The sequence below is a fragment of the Dendrobates tinctorius genome, unplaced genomic scaffold, assembly GCF_039654945.1.
Source record: "Dendrobates tinctorius isolate UK_male_01 unplaced genomic scaffold, ASM3965494v1 ptg000058l, whole genome shotgun sequence".
Taxonomy (NCBI): domain Eukaryota; kingdom Metazoa; phylum Chordata; class Amphibia; order Anura; family Dendrobatidae; genus Dendrobates; species Dendrobates tinctorius.
The window spans coordinates 21,061,551-21,086,702 of NW_027361726.1; the positions used below are offsets into that span (position 1 = coordinate 21,061,551).

Sequence of the window (25,152 nt, forward strand, 5' to 3'; positions counted from 1 at the left end):
CCGGACTGTGTTCCGGATTTTGAGGGAGAATTCCCTGTTTGTTAAGGGATCGAAGTGCCTCTTTGGTGTACAGAGGATTTCATTTTTGGGATTTATCTTGTCTCCATCGACTATTGAAATGGACCCGGCCAAGGTACAGGCCATTTATGATTGGGTTCAGCCTACTTCTTTGACGGCTCTCCAGAAGTTTTTGGGTTTTTCTAATTTCTATCGTAAATTTATAGGTAATTTTTCTAGTATTGTCAAACCACTGACTGATCTGACCAAAAAGGGAGCTGATGTGCTGAATTGGTCTCCTGAGGCTGTCTCAGCATTTCAGGAGCTTAAGCGGAGATTTACTTCAGCTCCAGTTTTACGGCAACCTGATGTCTCACTTCCATTTCAAGTGGAGGTAGACGCTTCTGAGATTGGTGCAGGAGCTGTTTTGTCCCAAAAAGACCCTGTGACTTCTAAGATGAATCCCTGTGCCTTCTTTTCTCGAAAGTTTTCCCCATCTGAACGCAACTATGACGTGGGGAATCGGGAATTGTTGGCCATGAAATGGGCATTTGAGGAGTGGAGACATTGGTTGGAGGGAGCTAGACATCAATTTGTGGTCCTCACCGATCACAAGAATCTGATTTATCTGGAGTCGGCCAAACGCTTGAATCCTAGACAGGCTAGATGGGCCTTGTTTTTCACGCGTTTTAATTTTGTGGTCTCTTTTCTTCCGGGCACTAAGAATGCTAAGGCAGACGCCCTTTCTAGGAGTTTCTTTGCTGATTCTCTTAATGTGACCGAGCCTACTACTATCCTAGGTTTGGGGGTAGTTCTTTCTGCCATTTCGCCCGATTTGAGACGCGCCCTGGAAGAATTTCAGGAGGATAAACCTGAGCGTTGCCCTATAGGAAGATTGTATGTTCCTGACCAGTGGAGAAAGAGAGTGATGTCTGAAGTCCATTGCTCCGCATTGGCTGGTCATCCGGGTATTTTTGGTACCAGAGATTTGGTGAGTCGGTCGTTTTGGTGGCCTGCCTTATCTCGTGATGTCAGGAATTTTGGACAGTCCTGTGGGACTTGTTCTCGGTCTAAACCCTGTTCTCGTTCTAGTGGGTTGCTGATGCCCCTGCTGGCGCCCAAGAGGCCATGAACCCATATCTCAATGGATTTTATTTCTGATCTTCCTGTCTCTCAGAGAATGACTGTTATCTGGGTAATTTGTGATAGATTTTCGAAGATGGTTCATTTGGACCACTCCCAAAGTTGCCATCTTCCGATGAGTTGGTACCCTTGTTTTTACAACAGGTGGTTCGGTTACACGGGATTCCTGAGAACATTGTGTCCGATAGAGGGGTCCAGTTTGTTTCCAGATTCTGGAAAGCCTTTTGTTCCAATCTGGGAATTCAGTTATCCTTCTCCTCCACGTTTCATCCCCAGACCAATGGGCAGACTGAGAGAACAAACCAGACCCTGGAGTCTTATTTAAGATGTTTTATATCTGCTGATCAAGATGATTGGGTCTCATTTTTGCCCTTGGCCGAATTCGCGCTGAACAATAGAGCTAGTTCTGCCACTTTGATGTCACCCTTTTTCTGTAATTTTGGGTTTCATCCTCGATTCTCTTCAGGGCAAGTGGAATCTTCATCCTGCCCAGGTGTGGACACTGTGGTTGTGAGAATGCAGCAGATATGGGACCAAGTGGTGGATAAGTTGTCACTCTCTCAGGAAAAGGCCCAGCGTTTTTCCAACCGGCATAGGACCATTGGTCCCCAGTTTAAAGTGGGTGATATGGTTTGGTTGTCGTCTAAGAATATTCCTATGAAGGTTGCATCTCCAAAATTTAAACCAAGATTTATTGGACCTTATGAGATTTTGGAGATTCTTAATCCTGTTTCTTTTCGATTGGCTCTTCCAGTTACGTTCAAAATCCATAACGTATTTCACAAGTCACTGTTGAAGAGGTTTGCTGAGCCAGTAGTTCCTGTGGCGGCACATCCTGACCCTGTATTGGTTAAAGGCAATGTGGAATATGAGGTAGAGAAAATATTGGATTCTTGTTTGGTTAGACGGAGACTCCAGTATTAGGTCAAATGGAAGGGTTATGGCCAGGAGGATAATTCTTGGGTCTCTGCCTCTGATATTCATGCCAATAAATTGGTTCGTGCTTTTCACCGGGCCCATCCTGATCGGCCTGGTGGCATGGATGAGGGTTCGGTGACCCCTCCTCAAGGGGGGGTACTGTTATGAACTCATTTTCTGCTCCACCAGTTGAGAGTCCTCCTTCCGTTCTCCCTCTGGTGGTGACAGGAGGTAGTGAGGTTGGTTTAAGTGGTAGTGATCTGCCACCTGATGAGGAGGATAACGATTGGATCTCTGGAGTATCAGACTGGATATAAGACAGCCGACGACCTATCCTGGTGCTGGTGATTCAGTCTGCTTCTCAGGTCTTGGACTTCAGCTCTCTTCCAGTCTTCTCAAGTTAAGTTTGTTTTTTGCTAATGTTCACACTTGCGCTTGTTGGTCAATTCAGTTTCTTGTGTAGTCAGCCAGCCCCTGCTGGGGCTATGCTGAATTTCCACTTCTATTTATCTGTATTTGCCAATTTGTCTTTCTTGTCCCTTATTAGATTGGCCTCTTTTTGCTCTGTCTCAGAATATTTCAGAGTGCTGATATAGTGGGAGAAGTCTAGTGACTTCAGGGTTAATTTTGCTATCAGAAGTGTTGGACATTATTTTGGTAGGGTTTTTTGGGCAGATTGCAGACAGTGTCTTTCCTTTCCTGTCCTTTCTAGTTAGTGGGGCCCCATCGTTTGCTCAGCCTATTTTCCTGCCTTTGTTTGTGTTTTCATCTTGTTTCACCGTCAATACATGTGGGGGGGCTGTCTTTCCTTTGGGGTCTGCTCTGGGGCAGTTAGTTTTCCTCTTTTCCTGCTTTAGGCTTATGTAGCTCTCTGGTTGTGACGAGGCGTCTAGGATCATCGTAGGAACGCTCCACGACTGCTGCTAGTTGTGTGGTTAAGATCAGGGATCTGCAATCTGCATAGTTACCAACCCCTCTGGTTTTCTGAGACTTAGCTTGTTGTTTTTTTCCTCCTCAGTGACCCATGCATAACAGAGGGGTGTTCACATAGCTATGCATTGAAAGTGTGCTGGCTAGCCCGCCTAATCGAAAAGTAGGGGCGTGACTAATAGACTGTGAACCAGACACTGTGCGGTACCTTTGTGTGAACAACGCCCTATGCGGGCCTTTATTGTGCAATTGTATACTGGGCAGTCACCCCCTCCAGGAATGGGTAGATGGAGAGTGGCTGTTATACTGGTATTTTGCCCCTGTGTTGCTGTCATCTTGCTTTATGGGCTGGCTGCACCCTGTAGTGCATTTGTTTCAAGATTTGAGCAGGTAAGTGTTGCTGCCTTTTTGTCTGCTGTTTAACATGTCAGACATAGAAAAATATCAGGGACTGCCCATAATAGGAAGATTGCACACTGAGTACAAGATTACAGCCCAATTTAGGCAATACTTTGAGTAAGAAATATACTTATTTCAATGGGAAAGGGGCTCCATCCTGAGGTGTTTCCCCACTTTTGCCTGTCCAAACGGGGTTCATCGAGGAAATGGTTTTGATAAACCACAGGATGCATGTGTAGATGGAACACTGCATGCGTTCCACTGGGCACGGGTCCTCCTTTACACTTAGTCACGCGTTGTGTACCTTGGATACCAGCTCCCAGCGCGAGCACGCAGGTATCCAAGGTACACAGCGGGTAACTAAGCGACGTGCGCGTTTAGTTACCCGATATTTACCTTGGATACCAGCTTCCAGCGTCTGCTTATAGTGCTGCGATGCGTGCTGGCCAGCAGGAGACCAACGATCAAAAAAATGGCCCAGGACACTCCTGCACGATCAGCGATACCCAGCAGGGGGGGCGGTCGCTGATGCATGTCACACACAGCGATTTCGCTGTTGCGTCACAAAATGAGCGAACTCGCTTGCGATCTCGCTGTGTGTGACGGGGCCTTTAGACAATGGCAGTCTCCACAATTAAGCCCTTGCGGTCCCAAAAACTAAACCCAGGGTGCTCCCTACAACTGAGCAGAGGGCGTGCCTCATAATTAAACTTACAGCAGTCAGCAGAGCTAAACCCATAGAAGTCAGTATAGAAAACTCATGAAAGTCACCATCAACTGTTTAGTAATCCAAACAACTAAGCTCATAGCAGTCTCTGCAAACAAGACAATTGTGCTCCCAGTTTTAAGCCCAGGAGAGTTGCTGCATATAGTGCTTGGCAGCCCGTATGACTAAACCAATGAAATTCCCTTTAACAAAGCCTATAGCAGCCCATATGACTAAACCAATGAAATTCCCTTTAACAAAGCCTATAAAAGTTGCTGCAACAAAGTGCAAAAAAAATGCATGTTTTGTCAGCTAGAACACAGTCCATGGTAGCTCCCATAACTAAAATAATGGCAGTTCCTTTAACTAAGCCCATAGCAATCCCTACAAAAGAGCCCATGGCAGTAGATACAACAAACAGCAAGGTGGACTTCTCAATTAAGCCCATGGCGGTCCCATCAACCAAGCCCATGTAGCCCCTCCCCACTTGTTTCATACCTGTTTCAATATGAGGTCGAACATGAGGATGAAACAGTTGAGATTCATCTCATCATCATCACAGTCAAAGTCAATGGCTCTTCCTGCAGGATGTCCATAGTTCTTAAAGGGACTCCGGAAGGGACTGCGCATGGGGCTCCGAAAAGGACTGTGAAAAGGGCTGGGAAAAGGGCTCAGCATGCTGTGCAACACCCGGCGGCCTGGATCTGAAGCGATGCTGCCCTGCAAGAAAAAGTCGCCTTTATTGAATGGTTTTATGGCTGTCAATTGCCTCCCCAATGGGTAATAATTGTGTTTTTCTTACCCTGTGACCTGGAACATTTCCTGAAAGTTCTGTGATCCGAACTTTCCTTTGATTGGCTAGTTCCTTCACAGAGTTCACCCCATCAGAAAACATACTGATCAACAGCTGTAGGGGGACTACAATATCTAGCTCTGACAAAACCTGCAAGATGGAAAGTCAGGGATTAAAATTAAAATTCACAAATTGCTGTCTGCACCGTTAATTTACTCCTGCAGCACTCCTCCCCTGTTCAAGAGAATGTCTGACCATTTTCCAAATTTTACCACATATTCAAGAGGTTGTCCCCTACAAGGACAGCCCCTTCTCATACCCCTCGCTTGGCACCAATAAAAAAGTTTACACTCACCTCCCATGCGGGGGACATTCCCATGTTGTAGGCACTCGTTCTCCCTGGGGCTCTTGTTTGGTTGTTGTGACACTTGGCCTCGGTGCCCATTCAGCACTGGCGACATTGTCTCCGCCTTTGTAGGTGACGTTAACGCTGATTGAGCGCTGGGGTCACGTGTCACAACAACCTCACGAGAACCTTGGGGAGAGCGAGTGCCAATACCGCGGGAATGGCGTCAGCACGGGAGTGAATATAAGCTTTATTATTTTAATCAGGGACAAGTGTGAGGTATTAGAAGGAGTTGTCCAAGCAGTCCAACTTCTTTAAAGGGAACCTGTCATGTCCTTTTCAGCATATAAACTGTCCGCAGTGCATTGCAATGTGCATCATGACAACTTATTTCATTAAAAACAGCACTGTAATCATGTGCAAAAAGCACTTTATATAGTTAAATCGTACCTGTCATAGGGGTGTGCGTCATTTTATTCAGTCACAGTTGGCGCCACTCACGAAATTTGAAAGCTCAGCTCCCCGTGCTTGCAACGTGATGAGCGGCTCCGGCCATACCATCAGTGAAGCTGGGTACTAAACACAGCTTCAGTGCGTACACGCGGGGAGCCCCTCGTCCTAGCGACATACGCAGTTCGCCGATCGACACTGAGCAAGCGCTGCTCTACGATACAATGTGAAAGCGATGGGTTTTTCAATGGGGATTTCAGTGACATTGGCGCAACACTGGGAACATCATTCAAATTGCGTTGGCAGCACCAACCATGACTGCATAAAATGAAGCACACCCATATGACAGGTACGATATAACTATATAAAGTGCTATTTGCACATGGCTAGATCGCCGTTATTAATGAAAAAAATGTGTTAGTGATGCACATTGTATCATTTACAACGCACAGGTGACAGTTTACATGCTAAAACGGATATAACAGGTTCCCTTTAATATATTTTAAGTTCACCAATATTGATTTATGGACATAGTCTGTTGCCCATGGCAGTCCCACAATTAAACCCCTGAAGTTGCTCTCTACAACTAAACATGTGGTGCTCCCCATAACTAAACCCTTGGTATTTTACATGACTATGACCAAGGAGATCCCTGCAACTAAATCCATAGTAGCCTCATATTTAAGCTGACGATAGTCCCACCCAACTAAGTCTGGAGGAGGAAGCACCAATGGAGGGCTTTACATCTAAAGACATGGAATTCATTAGAATGTAGCCCATGGCAGCATCTGAAATATAACCAATGGCAGGTCTAATGACTAAGCCTATAGCAGTCCTTACCAATAAGCCCAGCTAGTTCTCCATCTCTAAACCCAGAGGTCCCCAAGATTGAGCCCATGGCTATCCCCACAGCAAAGCTGCACATGGTGATACTCAAAATTCAGCTCTTGGCAGTCCCACAATTAAACCCAAGTTGGTCCCTTTAACTAAGCGAATGGTAGTCCCCACAAATAAGCCCATGGCGGTCCATACAAATAAGCCTATACTAGTCCTCAAAATAAATCCATGGCAGTCCAAACAACTAAGTCCATGGTGGTTTCCACAACTAAGACTAAAGTAGTCCACATAACTAAATCCAGATAGCATTCCCCACAACAAAACCCATGGCGGTCTCCACAACTAAGCCTATAGTGTTCCACACAAGTAAGCCCAAGGAGGTGCCTACAATTGAGCCCATAGCGGTCCCTACAACTAAGCCTATGGCAGTACTCACATTAAACTCAAGGTGTTGCCTTCAACAAAGCCAATGGAGGTCCCTAAAATTAAGCCCATAGCGGTTCCCCAAAGCGTATGCAACTGTATTCATTTTCTTAAATTTTGGTACAAAAAATATAGAACTGTCAGAAATCAAAAATGATTACGTGAAGCCAAAGTAAAGCTTGTTCCTGAACAGAAGACGGGTAACCGGTGAACCGGCAGCTGATGAATCCGAACATCTCCTCCATAGAGAAAGGCAACGGGCAAAGCTCAATGTCGAACATTTTACTACGAAGATAAAACAGACAATGGAAATAAATGTAATATCTAACATAGGGGAAGAATGCACTAGATGCTCTGATAATGTTTCTAAAATTCCCAACATTCAATCCATTCCAGGACATGGAAAACCATATCGAAGGAATAATTAGTTATATGCAACTCACTTCTGTAATTACAAAAATCAAAAGTATAGCATTAAGTTTCATTGTAACCAACCTGAGGACCTCCCGAAATTCCTTGAGCTGATTGTCTGGCACTTCTGTCCTGATGGACTCCAACCACTCTGGCATGATGCATTCCCAGATTGGTTGGTTGATGACATTATATGGGATAAGGCACAGAATCCTATTGAGACCTTCCTTTAGCTGGGTGACCGTACTGCAGGACTTGTCCCAGTATCCGCCGACCTGACCACACACAGAGTTAGCCACATTTAATTTGTCTGAATTTTTCTGTCTCACCTTCCATGTGTTATAACTTTTTTTACATACATAAATATTTTTTTAGATTTTTAGATTTTCCATTCCTCCCTTTAGGAACTTGAACTTGTGATTGCAGTAAATTACTGTTCACCTTTAAAGCCCAGCCACAAACATGTTAGACACTGGGGACTTAGGCAGGACCTTGGCTGCCAAGATATTGCAATGGGCAGCCCGTTTCCAAACTTTTAAATGCTGTTACCACAAGTGACAGCGGCATATAAGAGGTTAAAATGCTCTTTGTGGGCCCTGATACTTGCCCAGGTTCGCCTGGTGCTGGCGCTAAATGCACCACCCTTTTAGTACTACTTCAAATGATTGTTCCATATGTCACCAGTAGTACCACCATTTACAACAGGGGCGGCGCCAAATCGTTTCCATGGAAATAATAAAGCAGCCACCCCCATTGCACAACACTGCTTACTTATGATTATTACCCGGGCAAATTCCATAGGTTTGGGCAGCAAGCACATGACCATCACGTCAAAACGGATGTCGCAAACAATTTTTAGCCACTTGGTGACGAACTGCGGCTTGAGTTTCTCCACCAGGCTGCCGACCTCGTCATCCATCATGTACGCTGTAGAATGGAACCACTGAAAGACCATGCTGACCAGGCGCGCCAGGCTTTCCGTGGGCGTGTTTTCACTGGGAGTGCAGAGGCTGACCTGTGCCACGAGACAACATGGAGATTAACTGGGACTTCAGAAAGGAAGATGTCAAAGTGTAAGGACACATAAAGCTGACTGACACGTGCATTGTTACACTTCTCATTCTATGCTCCGGTCACATTCAAAGTTGCATTATACAAAAGCGCCAGGTACAATCTCTGTATGCACAGATACACGAGGTCAGGTTGAATCATAAATACAGCTTTGGATGCGACCGGAGAACAAACAGTGACATAGTGAAGTGATTCTCACCAAGAACCAGATTCCAAACTGGCTCAAAAGTCGCTGGTCATGTTTATCGTCATCCTTGTTGTCGAAGTCCGTGTTGTCCAGCGAGTGATGTGAGGAAGCCAACCCCATCTGCCTCCTGCGGTTCATCTCGTATTCCCGCTGCTCCGCGTGATACTCCGCTTCCTTTAGCAAACTGCAAAATCCACCAAGAAAGTTATTCAAGCTGCCACAGAGAGTTTATTATCAGTGTAAGGCCATGCAAAAAGCTTCTCCCAAGACCCGCGGATCAGCAGCAATCAGCAAGTGTCCGCTTCCCCTGCAGTGCCGCTTCAGGTGAAAACAGGTATTGCATGGCGATATTACTGGGCTGCTAGCATGATGCTGGCTCTGCGGGACCCTCCAAAGAATCTTTTTGTAACCACTCCATTCCCCCTTCTATTACCCAGAATGCCTTTCACATCTGAGCTCACTACAAAAAGGGCATACAAGGAATGATGTCCCACCATACCTTCAGCACGGCCAATGTGTGTGGTTACAGCCCTTCTTTTATCAGACGGTCCAATTTTCCATTGTTTAGTAATACATAAAAGGCGTTTAGTACCTGATGACCGCCTCCACAGCGCACACGAGCTCCTCCGCTCCGCACTCCCGTGTGTTGATGGGAGGTGGCGAGGTCTGGAACAAGTGAGTCTCTGATGAGGACGCTCCCCCGGCTTCGCTGCTGTGGTGGTAGGAATGGCAGCGTTTACAGTATCGCACAGGCCGGTTCCCATGACGGTCGCAGCATCCGGCAGAGAAGCACGTCACCACTGCCCTTCGGACATGTGAGCTGCAGTTCTGGAAATAAGCAGAGGTACTCTTTACTACATGCTAAATAACACTGCCTGCATACTGCCGCATTAAGAGGCCGACTACTAAGAAACAACGGGTATTAAGATACAACTAAAGGGGTCAGAAAGAGTGCTGGGATCCGATCCCTTTAAAAACAAAAAAAGCTTCTATGGGCAATAGGTCAGTGTCTTGAATCTTATTTTATAGCAACCATCTTTAGAGATTCACTTGGGCAAATAGGTCCTGATAAATAACTACAAGTGTCAGCATGCCCACCAATGACATCTCTGCAAGCGCTGTGAGGATGATGGCGAACTTTCACAAAACGTTTTATGATGGGGGTAGTGACCACAGGAAACATTGATTCTGCGCATGCAAAAGTACGATTAAGCAGTGCGATTACAAGGGTTTTCTGGATTTATGTAAAGATCTCTGCTTACTCTTGGTGAATGGAAACAATCTTTAAAACCAGGGAGGTTGCAGAACTTTCCATTACGACCAAACTTCACTTACATGAAACCAGAAAACAGACAAATAATGGAATGGAGCCAGGGCGGCACTACAACTCCCATTATGCCCTGGTAGTCTCTGCCTTCTCCCATGACATTGGTCAGAGGTGTGTAGTAGTGAAAAGTGAACGGCTCGGATAATGTCTTAACAAACAGGCAATCCACACAAGTGTTGAGGCTGTCCAACAACCGCAAATCATGCAGCCGCAGAGACTCCAACATCATATATGAGCACGCCCAGATGCTCCAATAAGACGTTATCCAAGCACGACCGCTCATCACTAGTGTGCAACCCTTGTAAACTGCAACTCCAAGCAGGTCTTGAAGGCTGTATGGGCGTGCTGGGAGTTGTAGTCTCACAAAAAGACACCAATAAGATCTTCCTGTGCCGTGTTGGAGCGGGGGGGGGATTGTAGATAAAGACACGGGACACTGGACATAATGTCTGGGTCATCCCTTATGATTGACGATAATGAAACAGGCCACAGACAGACACTTTAAGGAGATGGACAGCAAGACTGACGGTAAAGCTTAGCAGTTCTTACCTTCTTCTGACAAATGGCAGATATCTCAGCTGTGTGAGACACGTACATAGAGCTCAGTAAACAACACAATCCCTGCAGCGCCTCATTCACATTATCAGAGCGGAGCCCCCAGCACTTTATCCAATGCAATCATTACAAAATCAAAGTCACTGAGTGCCATCTAGTGGCAACTATTGGAGATTTCCCATTACGCAGAGCTGCCTCCCGGCTACCCAGGGGAATTAGTTGTGCACATATTTTCAACTATATAATTCTTTCCTTAATTTATTTTATATTTATCATTTTTTTTGTTTATTTAATTTCATCTTAGGTTATTTTGATTAAATAACATTAGTTATTCATTTTTTCATTGCATTAACATATTTTACTATATTACAATTTTTCTTGACTTTTTTTTTCATTTCTTATGGCTATTATGTTATCTTTTAATGAAATAGCTTTTCTATATGTTTTCATCCCCTTGGCGGAGTGTAATGACTTATTGAAGGTTTGTCAGAGTTTTTCTGTGATCTGCTGATGCCTGTTGCTACTATATCCAAGGGGGCCGCTCATCTTCAGTGCCAGGATCGATGCATAGTATTCTAAAACCTAATATCAGGGCTGTCATACAATGTGGGGACACCGTATCAATCCTGTTATCAGGTTTATACATTGTGATGATAAAATCCAAACTTCATGGGGTGACAACCATGATGTGAGTTTGTGAGAGCACAACTTCTTTTTACAAGGTAATGCTCAAGTTCTTTAATGGGTAAATTTGTATAGTGCTTGTGAAAACCAGCGGCTTTACTTCTTAATAAAAATCCTCTCTGTTAGCCACTGCTGCCGACTATCAGAGGTGGCTGGTTTCCTACGCAAAAGTGTCTTGTAAGAGATGCAACCATGCCGCTGATCCAAACAGTCACTCGATCAGGAGCACATTGTCCCCTGACAAGCAGGAAGCCAGAGGCAGAGGCACAGCACCATCTACACTAATGCTGTGAAAACTGACCCCTACGGATAAGAGCCATGTAACCGATTGCACTACACGTACCTTGTGGCAGGAGAACATCGATCAGCCAAGCACTATGATCCCTACATAAAAAAACAGATATGTGAGCAGGAGACGGACACTTCTATACAATACCCCACCTCCCAGAATGAATGCTCAAGGAACCCTTAAAGGTAATGTCCAGGGGACACACCCTGAAATTACGTTGTACGTGAAATTTGATGCAATGGTTCAAATAATATAAAGTGAACTCAGTAGCCGAGTCTGCACCATACTGGGCAGATGCTGGCAACTGCTCGTATCAGCAGCAATCGGAGCGGTGCTCTGATCGTTGCTGTTTAACCATTGGAATGCTCCTGTCAGTCACTTGAATGGCCCGCTTGCTAGCGATCCACACAGAATAACACAATTGCAGGGAGGCGATGGGTTAACATGGTGGTCAAGGACACCTGCCATCTTAGTCCTCCTATGAAACATCAGTTATACTATCACACTATGATATTGCAGTACATAGTGTAAGCGAACAATCATATGATCGCAGGTTCAAGGGACTAAAAAACAGAGTATAAATTAAAAATTTTAAAAATAGCATATATATATATATATATATATATACACAGTGGGGGAAATAAGTATTTGATTCTGTAAGTTTGCCCACTGACAAAGACATGAACAGTCTATAATTTTAAGGGTAGGTTAATTTTAACATTGAGATATAGAATACCAAAAATAAAATCCAGAAAATCACATTGTATAAATTATATAAAGTTATTTGCATTTTGCAGTGAGAAATAAGTATTTGATCCCTCTGGCAAACAAGACTTAATACTTGATGGCAAAACCCTTGTTGGCAAGCACAGCAGACGTTTTTTGTAGTTGATGATGAGCTTTGCGCACATGTCAGGAGGAATTTTGGTCCATTCCTCTTTGCAGATCATCTCTAAATCATTAAGATTTTGAGGCTGTCGCTTGGCAACTCAGAGCTTCAACTCCCTCCATAAGTTTTCTATGGGATTAAGGTCTGTAGATTGGCTAGGCCACTCCATGACCTTAATGTGCTTCTTTTTGAGTCACTCCTTTGTTACCTTGGCTGTATGTTTTGGGTCATTGTCTTGCTGGAAGACCCAGCCAAGACCCATTTTTAATGTCCTTTATGTGCAAATAACAAGCCCTGGCGGGTCTATATGAGCCCTCCAATATTGCCCACAGTGTATGTCCATTCAGGCAGTGCACTAGATGTGCCTCTGCATTACTGAACCCTGCTCCAATTAACCAGTGCTTTAGATGACGTAATTGACCAGCTAAACAGTGTAAGTACAGGTCTGGGAGAGCATAACCACCCTGATTTTTGGGCTTCTGCAGGGATCCAATACTCAACCTAGATCTAGACGATCTCCATACAAACGTTGCCATCATACTATTTATTTTTTTAAAGAAACCCTTAGGGACCCTTATTGATATGTGCTCCAGCATATATAGACATTTGGGAAGGATTATCATTTTAATCAATCCAATTCTACCTGCAACAGATAGGGGAAGTTGGGACCACGTCTCAAATTTTTTCCTGATCATATCTTCCAGGGGGTAGATATTATCTTTAAGGTCGTTGATTGGGTTCTGATTTATTATGATACCTAAGTATTTAAATTTTTGTACTACCTGTAAGCCACATAGCATAGGTACAGTTATGTTATCAATCATCGGCATAATCACCGACTTGCCCCAGTTGATTTTCAGACCGGATAGTTCCCCAAATCGATTAATGAGGTCAATTGCCCTTGGCAACGATTGGTCTATTTTATCCAGAAAAAGTATTAGATCATCAGCATATAATCCCACTTTATCCATCCTGGAGTATATTAATTCCTTCCACCCCAGCATCCTGTCTGATCCTCAATGCAATCGGCTCAATTGCAAGAGCAAAGAGAATTGGGTACAGTGGGCAGCCCTGTCTAGTTCCCCTTCCCAATTCAAAATAATCTGATAATAAGCTATTAACAAGGATACTAGCTCTAGGGCTATGATAGAGTAATTTAATTCACCCACGAAACGTATCCGAAAAGCCAAATTTCTGAAGCTGTAAGAAATCCCACTCCATTGAATCAAAAGCCTTTGCAGAGTCCAAAGAGGCTATCACCCAAGGTTTCTCATATTTATGTCCTATTTGCGTTAATACCTGCACCCTTCTGATATTTAGAGGAGGTGGATCTTCCTGGCACAAAGCCAGATTGATCTTCATGTATTAGGTTAAGAATTACTGCTTTGTCTATTGGCGATAAGCTTGATGAGTATTTTATAGTCAGTATTAAGTAGAGATATGGGACGGTATGAACCACACTCCTCAGTAGGCTTATCTGGTTTTGGAATTACCACTATAGTGGCATCATAAAAAGATTGGGGGAGCGAGTGTCCAGCCAATGCCTCGGAAAGGGTCTGCAACAAAACTAGACCTATCTGATCAATATATCTTTTATAGAGTTCTATGGGCATTCCATCAGGGCCTGGGGTTTTCCCATTAGAGAGGGACATAGCGGCCTCCCGGATCTCCTCCAGCGTGACATCTTTATCTAAAAACACTCGATCCTCATCCGACAGTGTGGGGAATATTATATGGTATAAATACTCGCCGATTTCTTCTATAGTATGATTCAATTGCGAATCATGCAAATCTTTGAAATTCTTCAAATCTATTTGCAATTTGATCAGATTTAAGTAGCGGGGTTCCTTCCTTAGTATTTATGGCTAGTACAGGTGGGGACAATTGATTTTGCTGGACTATATATGCTAAGAATTTACTCGACTGGTTACCCAATTCGAAATAAGTCTGTTTAGAGAAAAAAAGTTTTCTCTGGGCTTTTTCCTGCAGATGCAACAGATATTCCCTCCCTTTCCCAAGCCATCTATGTAAAGAATCGTCAGCAGGGTTACCAATATATATTCAACCTCCAAAAGTTTACATTCCTCAGCTAGTCTCTGCTCCTTGATACAGGATTCTCTTTTAATATATGAGATTGTGGATCTAACACACCCCCTCAGATATGCTTTGAGTGTATCCCATACCACCAATCTATCAGGGAAGTCGCCGTGGTCCGTTATAAACACCTCCAGCTGGTCCGTTATTCTGTCCTGTTCCCCTATGAGGGAAAGCCAAAATGGGTGTATGCGAAATCTCTTGGGTCTATCAGGGCCACCCAAACAGAAGCTGATCACTAATGGAGCATGGTCAGATATCACCCTGGGGAGGTACTCTATTTCACTTAAATCCGATATAATAGCATTATTTCCAAATGCGTGATCAATTCTGGACAAATAGTGGGCAGCCGGTCTGAAGCAGGAAAATTCTTTCTTCAAGGGATGTCGTTGCCTCCACAAATCCACCCACCTCATCTCTGTTATAAAAGCCTCCAGTATAGTAGTGTTTTGGTTACCAGACCTAGAACCCGCAGGACTTATTCTATCTAAATGGGCTTTAAGAATCAAATTAAAGTCTCCCATGCATAACATTTTAGCCTCAGTGTATTGTGCAACAAAAATCGAAACCTGTTGGAGTATATCCACCTTAGCCGGTTGTGGATTATAAATATTGAGCAACACATAAGGCACCATATCTATGAATGCATAAATGAAGATAAATCTACCTTCCGGATCTCTTTTTACTACTTGTGCTGACCATCGCAAGGATTTATGAATCGTGATGACTACACCCCTAGAATAAGACGTATGTGTGGCGTGTCTCTGCCACTGTATCCAAGGTTTATTCATTCTGGATATAGTGTCTGGTGTCAGGTGAGTCTCTTGGAGGCAGATTATCTGCGCCTGTGTCTTACGTATCTGAGAAAACACCATATTCCGCTTCCTAGCAGTCCCCAGTCCCCTTATGTTCCATGAGAAAAATTAAAGTAATGCCATGAGGTGTCCACAACAAATTTGTACCCAAAATAATATTCACCTCTTTCACCATCAGCTCCGTTACATATATATCTTTCCTGAATAACAAAGTATAGATGCAACATTGGTTTCCAGCTAAATTCCTGATTAAAGGAAAAAACACTAACCAATAATGGTCATGAAAAACAGCAAGGGATGCCCATGAACCTCTTCAAACTGAAGCATAGGCATAACTAGAATTCCCATACTCTCATCCAGAATTCCCATACTCTAAAGCTGAAAATGAACTGAGGCTTGCAAGAGATGTCAAAAGCAATAATAAAGGATTTTGGGGATATGTCAAAAGTAAAAGAAAAGTCAAAGATGCTATAGGATTTTTACAGGATGAAAATGATGAAATGGTAACACAGGATGTTGAGAAGGCTGAACTTTTAAATTCCTATTTTGCATCTGTTTTCTCTCAGAAAGGAAATGCAACATCAACTGTTATTCACTGTCCTATTAAGGGAATAGAAGAATCCAGGATATCTATAAACAGAAAGATAGTGAGGAAACACTTAGCTAACCTAAATGAATTCAAGTCTCCAGGTCCAGATGAATTACACCCCAGAGTACTGAAGGAGATAGCAGAAGAAATTTTTGAACCCCTCTCCATAATCTTTGAAAATTCTTGGAGAACAGGAGAAGTGCCAGAAGACTGGAGAAGAGCAAATGTTGTTCCTATCTTCAAAAAGGGGAAGAAGGTGGACCCAGGCAACTATAGGCCGGTGAGTCTGACTTCTATACCAGGAAAGATCTTTGAACAAATTATTAAACAACATGTATGTCAATACCTGGATAAGAATGAAGTGATTAAACAGAGTCAGCATGGGTTTGTAACTAATAAGTCATGTCTGACTAACTTAATTTCCTTCTATGACGGTATCACTGATTGGGTGGATCAAGGAAATGCTGTAGATATAGTATATCTTGACTTCAGCAAAGCATTTGACAAAGTCTCTCATACAATCCTTATTGAAAAAATGACTAAGTATGGAATGGACAAGGCAACTGTTAGGTGGATTCATAACTGGCTTAGTGATCGGACCCAAAGAGTGGTCGTAAATGGCTGCACATCCAGTTGGAAGAATGTCTCAAGTGGGGTACCACAGGGCTCTGTCCTGGGCCCTGTATTGTTCAACATCTTTATCAACGATTTAGATGAAGGAATTGAGGGTAAACTGATTAAATTTGCTGATGACACAAAGCTAGGAGGGATAGCTAATACTAGAGAAGAGAGAGAGAGGATTCAAAAAGATTTAAATAAACTGGAGAAGTGGGCAGCAACTAACAGAATGGTTTTTAACAGGGAGAAATGCAAAGTACTACATCTGGGCAATAAAAATGAAAAAAGCATATATAGAATGGGAGGAATAGGGCTAAGTGACAGCACATGTGAAAAAGACTTGGGTATACTAATAGATCACAGACTGAATATGAGTCAACAGTGTGATGCAGCAGCAAAAAAGGCAAATGCAATTCTAGGATGTATTAACAGAAGCATACAGTCTAGATCACGTGAAGTCATTATTTCCCTCTACTCCTCTTTGGTCAGACCTCATCTGGAATATTGTGTCCAGTTTTGGGCACCACATTTTAAAAAAGACATCAACAAACTGGAGCAAGTTCAGAAAAGAGCGACCAGAATGGTGACCGGTCTGCAAACCCTGTCTTATGAGGAAAGGTTGCAGGATTTGGGAATGTTTAGTTTGCAAAAGAGAAGACTGAGAGGAGACTTAATAGCTGTCTACAAATATCTAAAGGGCTGTCACATTGTAGAAGGATCAACTTTATTCTCATTTGCACAAGGAAAGACTAGAAGCAATGGGATGAAACTGAATGGGAAGAGACACAGATTAGATATTAGAAAAAACTTTTTGACAGTTAGAGTGATCAATGAGTGGAACAGGCTGCCACGAGAAGTGGTGAGTTCTCCTTCAATGGAAGTCTTCAAAAAGAGGCTGGACAGACATCTGACTGGGATGATTTAGCGAATCCTGCTTTGAGCAGGGGGTTGGACCAGATGGCCCAGGAGGTCCCTTCCAACTCTACGATTCTATGATTCTATGATTCTATGATTCTATGATTCTATGATTCTATGATCCATCCGAACCACCAATAACATGTATATCGGTTCTATCACATACTCGAAAATAGAGTCCCCAATTCCCCCTCCCAGTTCAACGGGTCCAGAATTATAGGTCTAGTCACCCAGTTTTTACATGACCCTGAGGGTAACCGAGTTCCCAGACCAGGAAGAGCGACATCAGCGTCCCGGAGATGAATGCCCCGCCACTCCTCCATTATCAACTCCTCTGTCAACCTCCTCATGGACAGGAGCTTATGTAGTCATGTGTCCAGCACATATAGTATTTAGAAAGGAAAAAAGGGGGAGGGGGGAGAAATGCAACAGCAACAAAATAGCCAACGTGCAAGATTAAACAAATCAATCTATAAACAGCCAGTAATAACTCACTGCAGTACCCAGTTCAGGTATAAGCATAATACGAGAGACATTAGAATTTGACCTTAGTAATGTACATCACTGTTGATACTTCTGCCGTCTTTTTTTCCCAGAAATCCATTCCCCCGCCTCTATCGGATTCTGAAAGAAAATTACCCTTCCCTCATCTACTACTCTAAGCCTGGCTGGGTACGCCATAGAATAGATCACTTTTAAGCTCTTCAAGCGTCTTTTGATTGAGGTAAATGAGGCTCTTCGCTTCTGTAGATCTGCCGGAAATAGCATCACAGTAGTATTGTCATTCTTTAATACTTGGGCCTTCCGCGCTAACTGTAGGATATATTCTCTGTCTTTCGAATTAAGAAATCTGGCCAACAGGGGTCTTGGAGGCGTCCCTGGGGGATTTGGTCTCCCAGGTACCCTGTGTGCCCTCTCCACCACGTACACAGCAGAGAAGGTGGCTTCCGGAAACAAAGTACGGATCCATTTTTCCACAAAAGCACTCGGATTGTTCCCTTCAGCTCTCTCCGGCAATCCAATGATACAGATATTACTGGATTTTATTTTTGATATTCTGTCTCTCAACAATGATAAAATTAACCTACCCTTAAAATTATGGACTGTTCATGTCTTTGCCAGTGGGCAAACTTACAAAATCAGCAATAGATCAAATACTTATTTTCCCCACTGTATATATACACAAATAAAAAAAAACTCTGAGAAAAAAAATGTAAAAGAAATTTGGTATCGTCATTTCCATACAAGTCCGATCTGTCAGAATATAAAATTACTGAAACAGTACAATAAATGAAGAAAAAGAAAAAAATTATTAAAAATCAGAACTGACCTTTTTCAGTTGCCGTTCCACCCCCACAAATTATAGTAATAAAAAGCGAACAAAATGTTGCCTATACCCCAAAATGGTATCAGAAAAACTACAGCTCAGGGTGCAAAACACAACCAGCCTCACACACCTCCATTAACACAAAAATTAAAGAGTTAGGAGTCTTAAAAATAACAATATAAAATTTGCAGTTTTTTTTTTTTTTTTTTTACAAACATCATAAAAAATTTTAAGACTGAAAATACTTTAAAAAAAAACTAGAATTTTGGCCTTGCTTTAATGGTACTGATCTGGAAAATCAGGTTACCAGATCATTTTTACTGCACAATGAGCGTCGAAAAACATAAACCCCAAATATTATGGCACATTTTTTCATCACATTTGGAATTATTTCCCCATTTTTTAGTGCATTATATAGTAAAGTGAATGTGTAATTTGAAACTACAATTTATCCTGCTAAAAAGACAAGCTCTCGTAAGATATGACGAAGATCAATACAAAACTCATAGTTCTCTGCACATCAGTTGGACATGCAACAGATAGCTATACAACAGCGGCTCCTCTACTATTCTACATAAAAAATGAGACAATTGATTTTGCGTGAAGAAGTTATGATATGGGGGAACCAACAGAATGAGCAGGGTGATGCCTTTCACCAATAACAGACATCGTTTTAGTTACTCACCCTGTGATTCTTTGGCTGCACTCCTCACATAGGTACAGAGGGGGCGGTTTGTCCCCCAAAGCCACTGAGAGCCCGGCATCAATACACATCTGCAGTATCAAAAAAAGATAGAGGGCAAGTAACATATTATATAGCCTGCTGACATCTAGTGGTAACACCGATGCACTACACGCTTGAGTATACAACAAGCTGAGATATCAGGAGCTGTTTTGCTGGTGAACTCTTCTACCTGATCGTTCACCAATCTTGGGACATTCTCATTAAGATGATTATATATTCTATTAATACATTTTAGAACTTTGAACAGCAAATGAATCTCTTCATCACACAGTGCAAAGTGGTTTCTGCAAAAAGTGTCATAAACTGTACAACTCATAATCATCGATATATGATCAATCATTGCTTCAGGTTCCAAAGCCTCAGCTGCGGCTCAGGAGGATGAGGGAAAAACATCACACATAGGGAAAATGAAATACCTTCACTGCTGGCTTATTGATGGCGTTGTGACATTCAATGTGCTGACAATGAATGGGATTCCAGGCTGGGAAGAAGAACACTCATGTGAGTACAGAGCTGCAATCACTATTCTGCTGGTGCAGTCACTGTGTACATACATTACATTACTGATCCTGAGTTACATCCTGTATTATACCCCAGAGCTGTACTCACTATTCTGCTGGTGCAGTCACTGTGTACATACATTACATTACTGATCCTGAGTTACATCCTGTATTATACTCCAGAGCTGCACTCACTATTCTGCTGGTGCAGTCACTGTGTACATACATTACTGATCCTGAGTTACATCCTGTATTATACTCCAGAGCTGCACTCACTATTCTGCTGGTGCAGTCACTGTGTACATACATTACATTACTGATCCTGAGTTACATCCTGTATTATACCCCAGAGCTGCACTCACTATTCTGCTGGTGCAGTCACTGTGTACATACATTACATTACTGATCCTGAGTTACATCTTGTATTATACTCCAGAGCTGCACTAACTATTCTGCTGGTGCAGTCACTGTGTACATACATTACATTACTGATCCTGAGTTACATCCTGTATTATACCCCAGAGTTGCACTCACTATTCTGCTGGTGCAGTCACTGTGTACATACATTATCGATCCTGAGTTACATCCTGTATTATACCCCAGAGCGGTGCTCACTATTCTGCTGGTGCAGTCACTGTGTACATACATTACATTACTGATCCTGAGTTACATCCTGTATTATACTCCAGAGCTGCACTCACTATTCTGCTGGTGCAGTCACTGTGTACATACATTACTGATCCTGAGTTACATCCTGTATTATACTCCAGAGCTGCACTCACTATTCTGCTGGTGCAGTCACTGTGTACATACATTACATTACTGATCCTGAGTTACATCCTGTATTATACCCCAGAGCTGCACTCACTATTCTGCTGGTGCAGTCACTGTGTACATACATTACTGATCCTGAGTTACATCCTGTATTATACTCCAGAGCTGCACTCACTATTCTGCTGGTGCAGTCGCTGTGTACATACATTACATTACTGATCCTGAGTTACCTCCTGTATTATACTCCAGAGCTGCACTCACTATTTCGCGGGTGCAATCACTGTGAATACATTACATCAGGGCCACCATCAGGGCATTACTGCTCTTACTGCTGTATGGGACCCGCAGGCCCCTTCTTGTGCTTTTGCTCACCGGGTCCCATCATGCAATGAAGTTCTGTGTGGCGCACACCTCGGGGAGTATTTCTCGGAGCTCCACAGCCGTCTAACTTGAACGGCTGCACAGCTCCAGCTCCCTCTGCCGTCGGGACTTCCGGTCAGGTGACGGCATGTACTGGATGACGTCATCGCGTACGCACCGTCCTGTACTAGGACACCAGAAGCAGAGCTGTGCCTGAAGGGGATCTTCAGTGAGGTAAGTATAACAAATGTTTTGGTTTTTTTTCTGAATGAATGAATTAAATGGGTGAGGAGGGGAGGTGAAGGGAGACTGCAAGTGATGGAGGGGGGACTGCAAGTGATGAAGTGAGATAGGGGACTGCAAATGATGAAGTGGGGGGACTGCAAATGATGAAGTGAGGGATGGAGGGGGACTGCAAATGATGAAGTGAAGGGGAGGGAAACTGCATATGATGAAGTGGGGGGGACTGCAAATGAAGAAGTGAAGGGGAAGGGGGACTGCACATGATGAAGTGGGGGGGCTGAAAATGATATAGTTTGAGGGAGGGGAACTGCAAATGATGAAGTGAGTGTGGAGGACTGCAAATGATGAAGTAAGTGTGGGGGACTGCAAATGATGAAGTGAGTGTGGGGGACTGCAAATGATGACGTGAGTGGAGGGGACTGCAAATGATGACGTGAGTGGAGGGGACTGCAAATGATGAAGTGAGTGGGGGAGGGGACTGCAAATTATGAAGTGAGGGAGGGGAGGGCGACTGGAAATGATGAAGTGAAGGTGGGGGAGCAAATGATGAATTGAAGGTAGGGGGTGGGAGAGCAAATGATGTATTGAGATAGATCGAAGAGGGACAGTAAATGATGAATTGAGGGTGGAGGATAACAAATGATGATGAATTGGGGTGGGGCAGCAAATAATGATAATCTGAGTGAGGGGGAGAGTAAATTATGTATTGAATGTGGTAAGAGAAGTTGATAATGAATAGAAGTTGGGGGTGGGAGAGAGAGGACATGACATAATGAATTGGGGCAGAAGAGGCATATAAATATAATGAATCGAGGGAACAGGAGGTACATAGTGGGGGCAGCTGAGGATGCAGTGACTGTTACTGAATTGGGGGAAAGGGTACAGGGGATAATTAATTTATATCTTTATAAGGGTGGGGAAAGTGACTATATATGGGTAGTGGGGGTACGGTGGTAGATTACAATTTAGATTTGGAATAGTGGGTTGCATAATAACTAATAATGTATTAATTGTGGGTGCACATCTGTATTCAGATGTGTAGTGTAGAAGAAATAGAAAAAGTGGGGATGCTCTGGAAGCGGTGCTCTAGATAACTATTTGATATTTAATGTAGAGACGAGTCCTGGCTGGAAGAAGTGAAGGCGGTCTGCTCTGGATTAAGAAGAAAAGAAAGATGAAGGACTTCAACTAGAGACGTCACTAGTAAGGCAGTCTGTTATCTCTACACTGACACTAAATACTGTATATTATATACAGAGCTTTGATGTATAATGTCAGTGGTGATCCCTGTATTACCTATACACTGGCACTATATACAGAGCTCCTGTGAATAATGTCACTGTTGATCACTGTATTAAGTATACAATGACACTATATACAGAGCTCCTGTGTATAATGTCACTGGTGATCACTGTATATCACCTGTACACCGACACTGACACTATATACAGAGCTCCTGTGTATAATTTAACTGGTGATCCCTGTATTACCTGTACACTGACACTATAGAGCTCCTGTGTATAATGTCACTGGTGATCCCTATATTACCTGTACACTATATACTGTATACTATATATAGAGCTCCTGTGTATAATGTCACTGGTGATCACTGTATTATCATCTGTACACTGACACTATATACAGAGCTCCTGTGCATAATGCCACTGGTGATCACTGTATTACCTGTACACTATATACAGAGCTCCTGTGTATAATGTCACTGGTGATCACTGTATTATCATCTGTACACTGACACTATATACAGAGCTCCTGTGCATAATGCCTCTGGTGATCACTGTATTACCTGTACACTATATACAGAGCTACTGTGTATAATATCACTGGTGAGCACTGTACACTGACACTATATACAGAGCTCCTGTGTATAATGGCACTTAATATTGTGTTGTTTTTTTAATGATCAGTATTGTAGTATTCGATCATTATGTGGTGGTAATATGTGATATGGTCATGGTGTGGCAGTATTTTTCCCTTGTATTTGGTATTATTTGGTCACTGTGATTTTAATATGTGGTCTGGTCAAGGTGTGGCGGTAATATGTGGTCCAGCCATGGTGTGGCTGTATTAGTTCCTTGTATGTGTAACACAGTAACAAAGTAACATAGTTAGAAAGGCCGAAAAAGAGGGATTTTTGGTACTTACCATAAAATCTCTTTCTTGGAGCCTTCATTGGGGGGACACAGATTACCATAGGGTGTATGCTGCTGTCACTAGGAGGCTGACACTATGCAAAAAAAGGAAAAAATAACTCCTCCTCAGCAGTATACACCCACCGACAGGTACAAGGCAACTCAGTTGGTGCTAAAGTAGTAGGAGCAAATACAAAACTCAACCTATGTTCCAACCCAAAACAACGGCACATCGGCCAACACGGTACAACATTAAAGGAGGGTGCTGTGTCCCCCAATGAAGGCTCCAAGAAAGAGATTTTACGGTAACTACCAAAAATCCCTCTTTCTTTCTCGCTTCATTGGGGGATACAGGTTACCATGGGACGTCCAAAAGCAGTCCCAAGGGTGGGAAAAGGTATGTACAGAGAAAAGAACTTAGGATGGCCGGTGGGAAACCGCTGCCGGCAGTATCTTCCTACCCAGGCCTGCATCAGCAGAGGCGTGAGTATTCACCTTGTAAAACCTCAGAGATGACAAACAGGGAATCGGACTGACAAAAAGAAGCAGTCCTAGAAAGGTAGATTCGAATAGCCCTGACCAAATCCAACTTGTGGAGGGATCTCTCCAAGGGATGAACTGGAGAAGGACACAGAGAAGGAAGGACGATGTCCTTGTTGATGTGAGGGAGAAGGAAATATCCTGAATTGGCTCAAAAGGCGCACGCTGGATAGCGCCCAGGACAAGACTGAGATCCCATGGACCCTGAAGAAAGGTCTTCACCTGGGAAAGGGAAGCCAGATCCCCCTGGAAGAGAATAGACAGAGCTCACATCTGACCCTTTAGGGTACTGAGCGAAAGGCCCGAGTCGAGGCCCGTTTGTAGAAAACCAAGGACGGAGGGAAGGGCAAAAGTCATAGGAAACAAACTGTTCTCCTCGCACCACCGGAAGAAGGCCTTCCAACATCTGTGGTAGATGCGTGATGATGCCGGTTTTCTTGCCCTAATCATGGTCTGTATGACCTTGTGAGAGAAACCTGCATCCCTCAGGACCGCGGCCTCATCGGCCATGCCGTTAAAGTCAGAGACTGAGAACTCGGGTGGAAGAGGGGCCCTTGTGAGAGAAGCTCTGGACGGTCTGGAAGCCTCCAGGGGACGTCCGAGAGCATGTTCACTAGCTTCGCATACCAATCTGGAGCTATTAACAGAACGGGGACCCCTTCTGCCTTTATCTTTTTCACAACTCTTGGAATCAAGGGAAGAGGGGGGAAAAGATAGGGCAGCTGAAACTGGGACCATGGGATCACTAGAGCGCTGCAACTGATGGCCATCGGGTCCTGGGACCTCGCTACGTACCGGGGAACCTTGTGGTTCATTCGAGAAGACATTAGGTCGACATCCGGTTCGCCCCACCTTTGACAAATTGGGTTAAAGACGGTGGGGTTGATAGACCACTCACCTGACGTGAGCCCCTGACGACTCAGAAAATCAGCTTCCCAGTTGTCCACCCTTGGAATGTGAACGGTGATATGGCAGGGACATGGCGTTCCACCCAGAGCAGATTTCTTGCTACTTCTACCATAATCTGCTTGCTGCGAGTCCCGCCCTGGTGGTTTATGTAAACCATGGCTGTGGCATTGTCCGACTGAATGCGGACCGGCTTTCCTGCGAGGACGGACTACCAGCGG

At 43.6% G+C, this 25,152-nt stretch overlaps 1 protein-coding gene across 1 annotated transcript in view; it reads right to left on the reverse strand.

The window, feature by feature from the left end:
- UNC79 (unc-79 homolog, NALCN channel complex subunit) overlaps positions 1 to 25,152 on the reverse strand; it is a 191,532-nt gene that overhangs the window by 109,989 nt on the left and 56,391 nt on the right. Inside the window, exons 8-18 of the mRNA XM_073578106.1 lie at positions 19,875 to 19,939; positions 19,399 to 19,487; positions 11,521 to 11,561; positions 10,488 to 10,516; positions 9,204 to 9,439; positions 8,624 to 8,795; positions 8,138 to 8,368; positions 7,438 to 7,628; positions 7,104 to 7,227; positions 4,896 to 5,036; positions 4,592 to 4,813 (exon numbers count right to left, since the gene is read on the reverse strand). Of these exons, the coding sequence (XP_073434207.1) occupies positions 4,592 to 4,813; positions 4,896 to 5,036; positions 7,104 to 7,227; positions 7,438 to 7,628; positions 8,138 to 8,368; positions 8,624 to 8,795; positions 9,204 to 9,439; positions 10,488 to 10,516; positions 11,521 to 11,561; positions 19,399 to 19,487; positions 19,875 to 19,939 (1,541 nt within the window). The remainder of the gene's footprint in view (positions 1 to 4,591; positions 4,814 to 4,895; positions 5,037 to 7,103; positions 7,228 to 7,437; positions 7,629 to 8,137; positions 8,369 to 8,623; positions 8,796 to 9,203; positions 9,440 to 10,487; positions 10,517 to 11,520; positions 11,562 to 19,398; positions 19,488 to 19,874; positions 19,940 to 25,152) is intronic.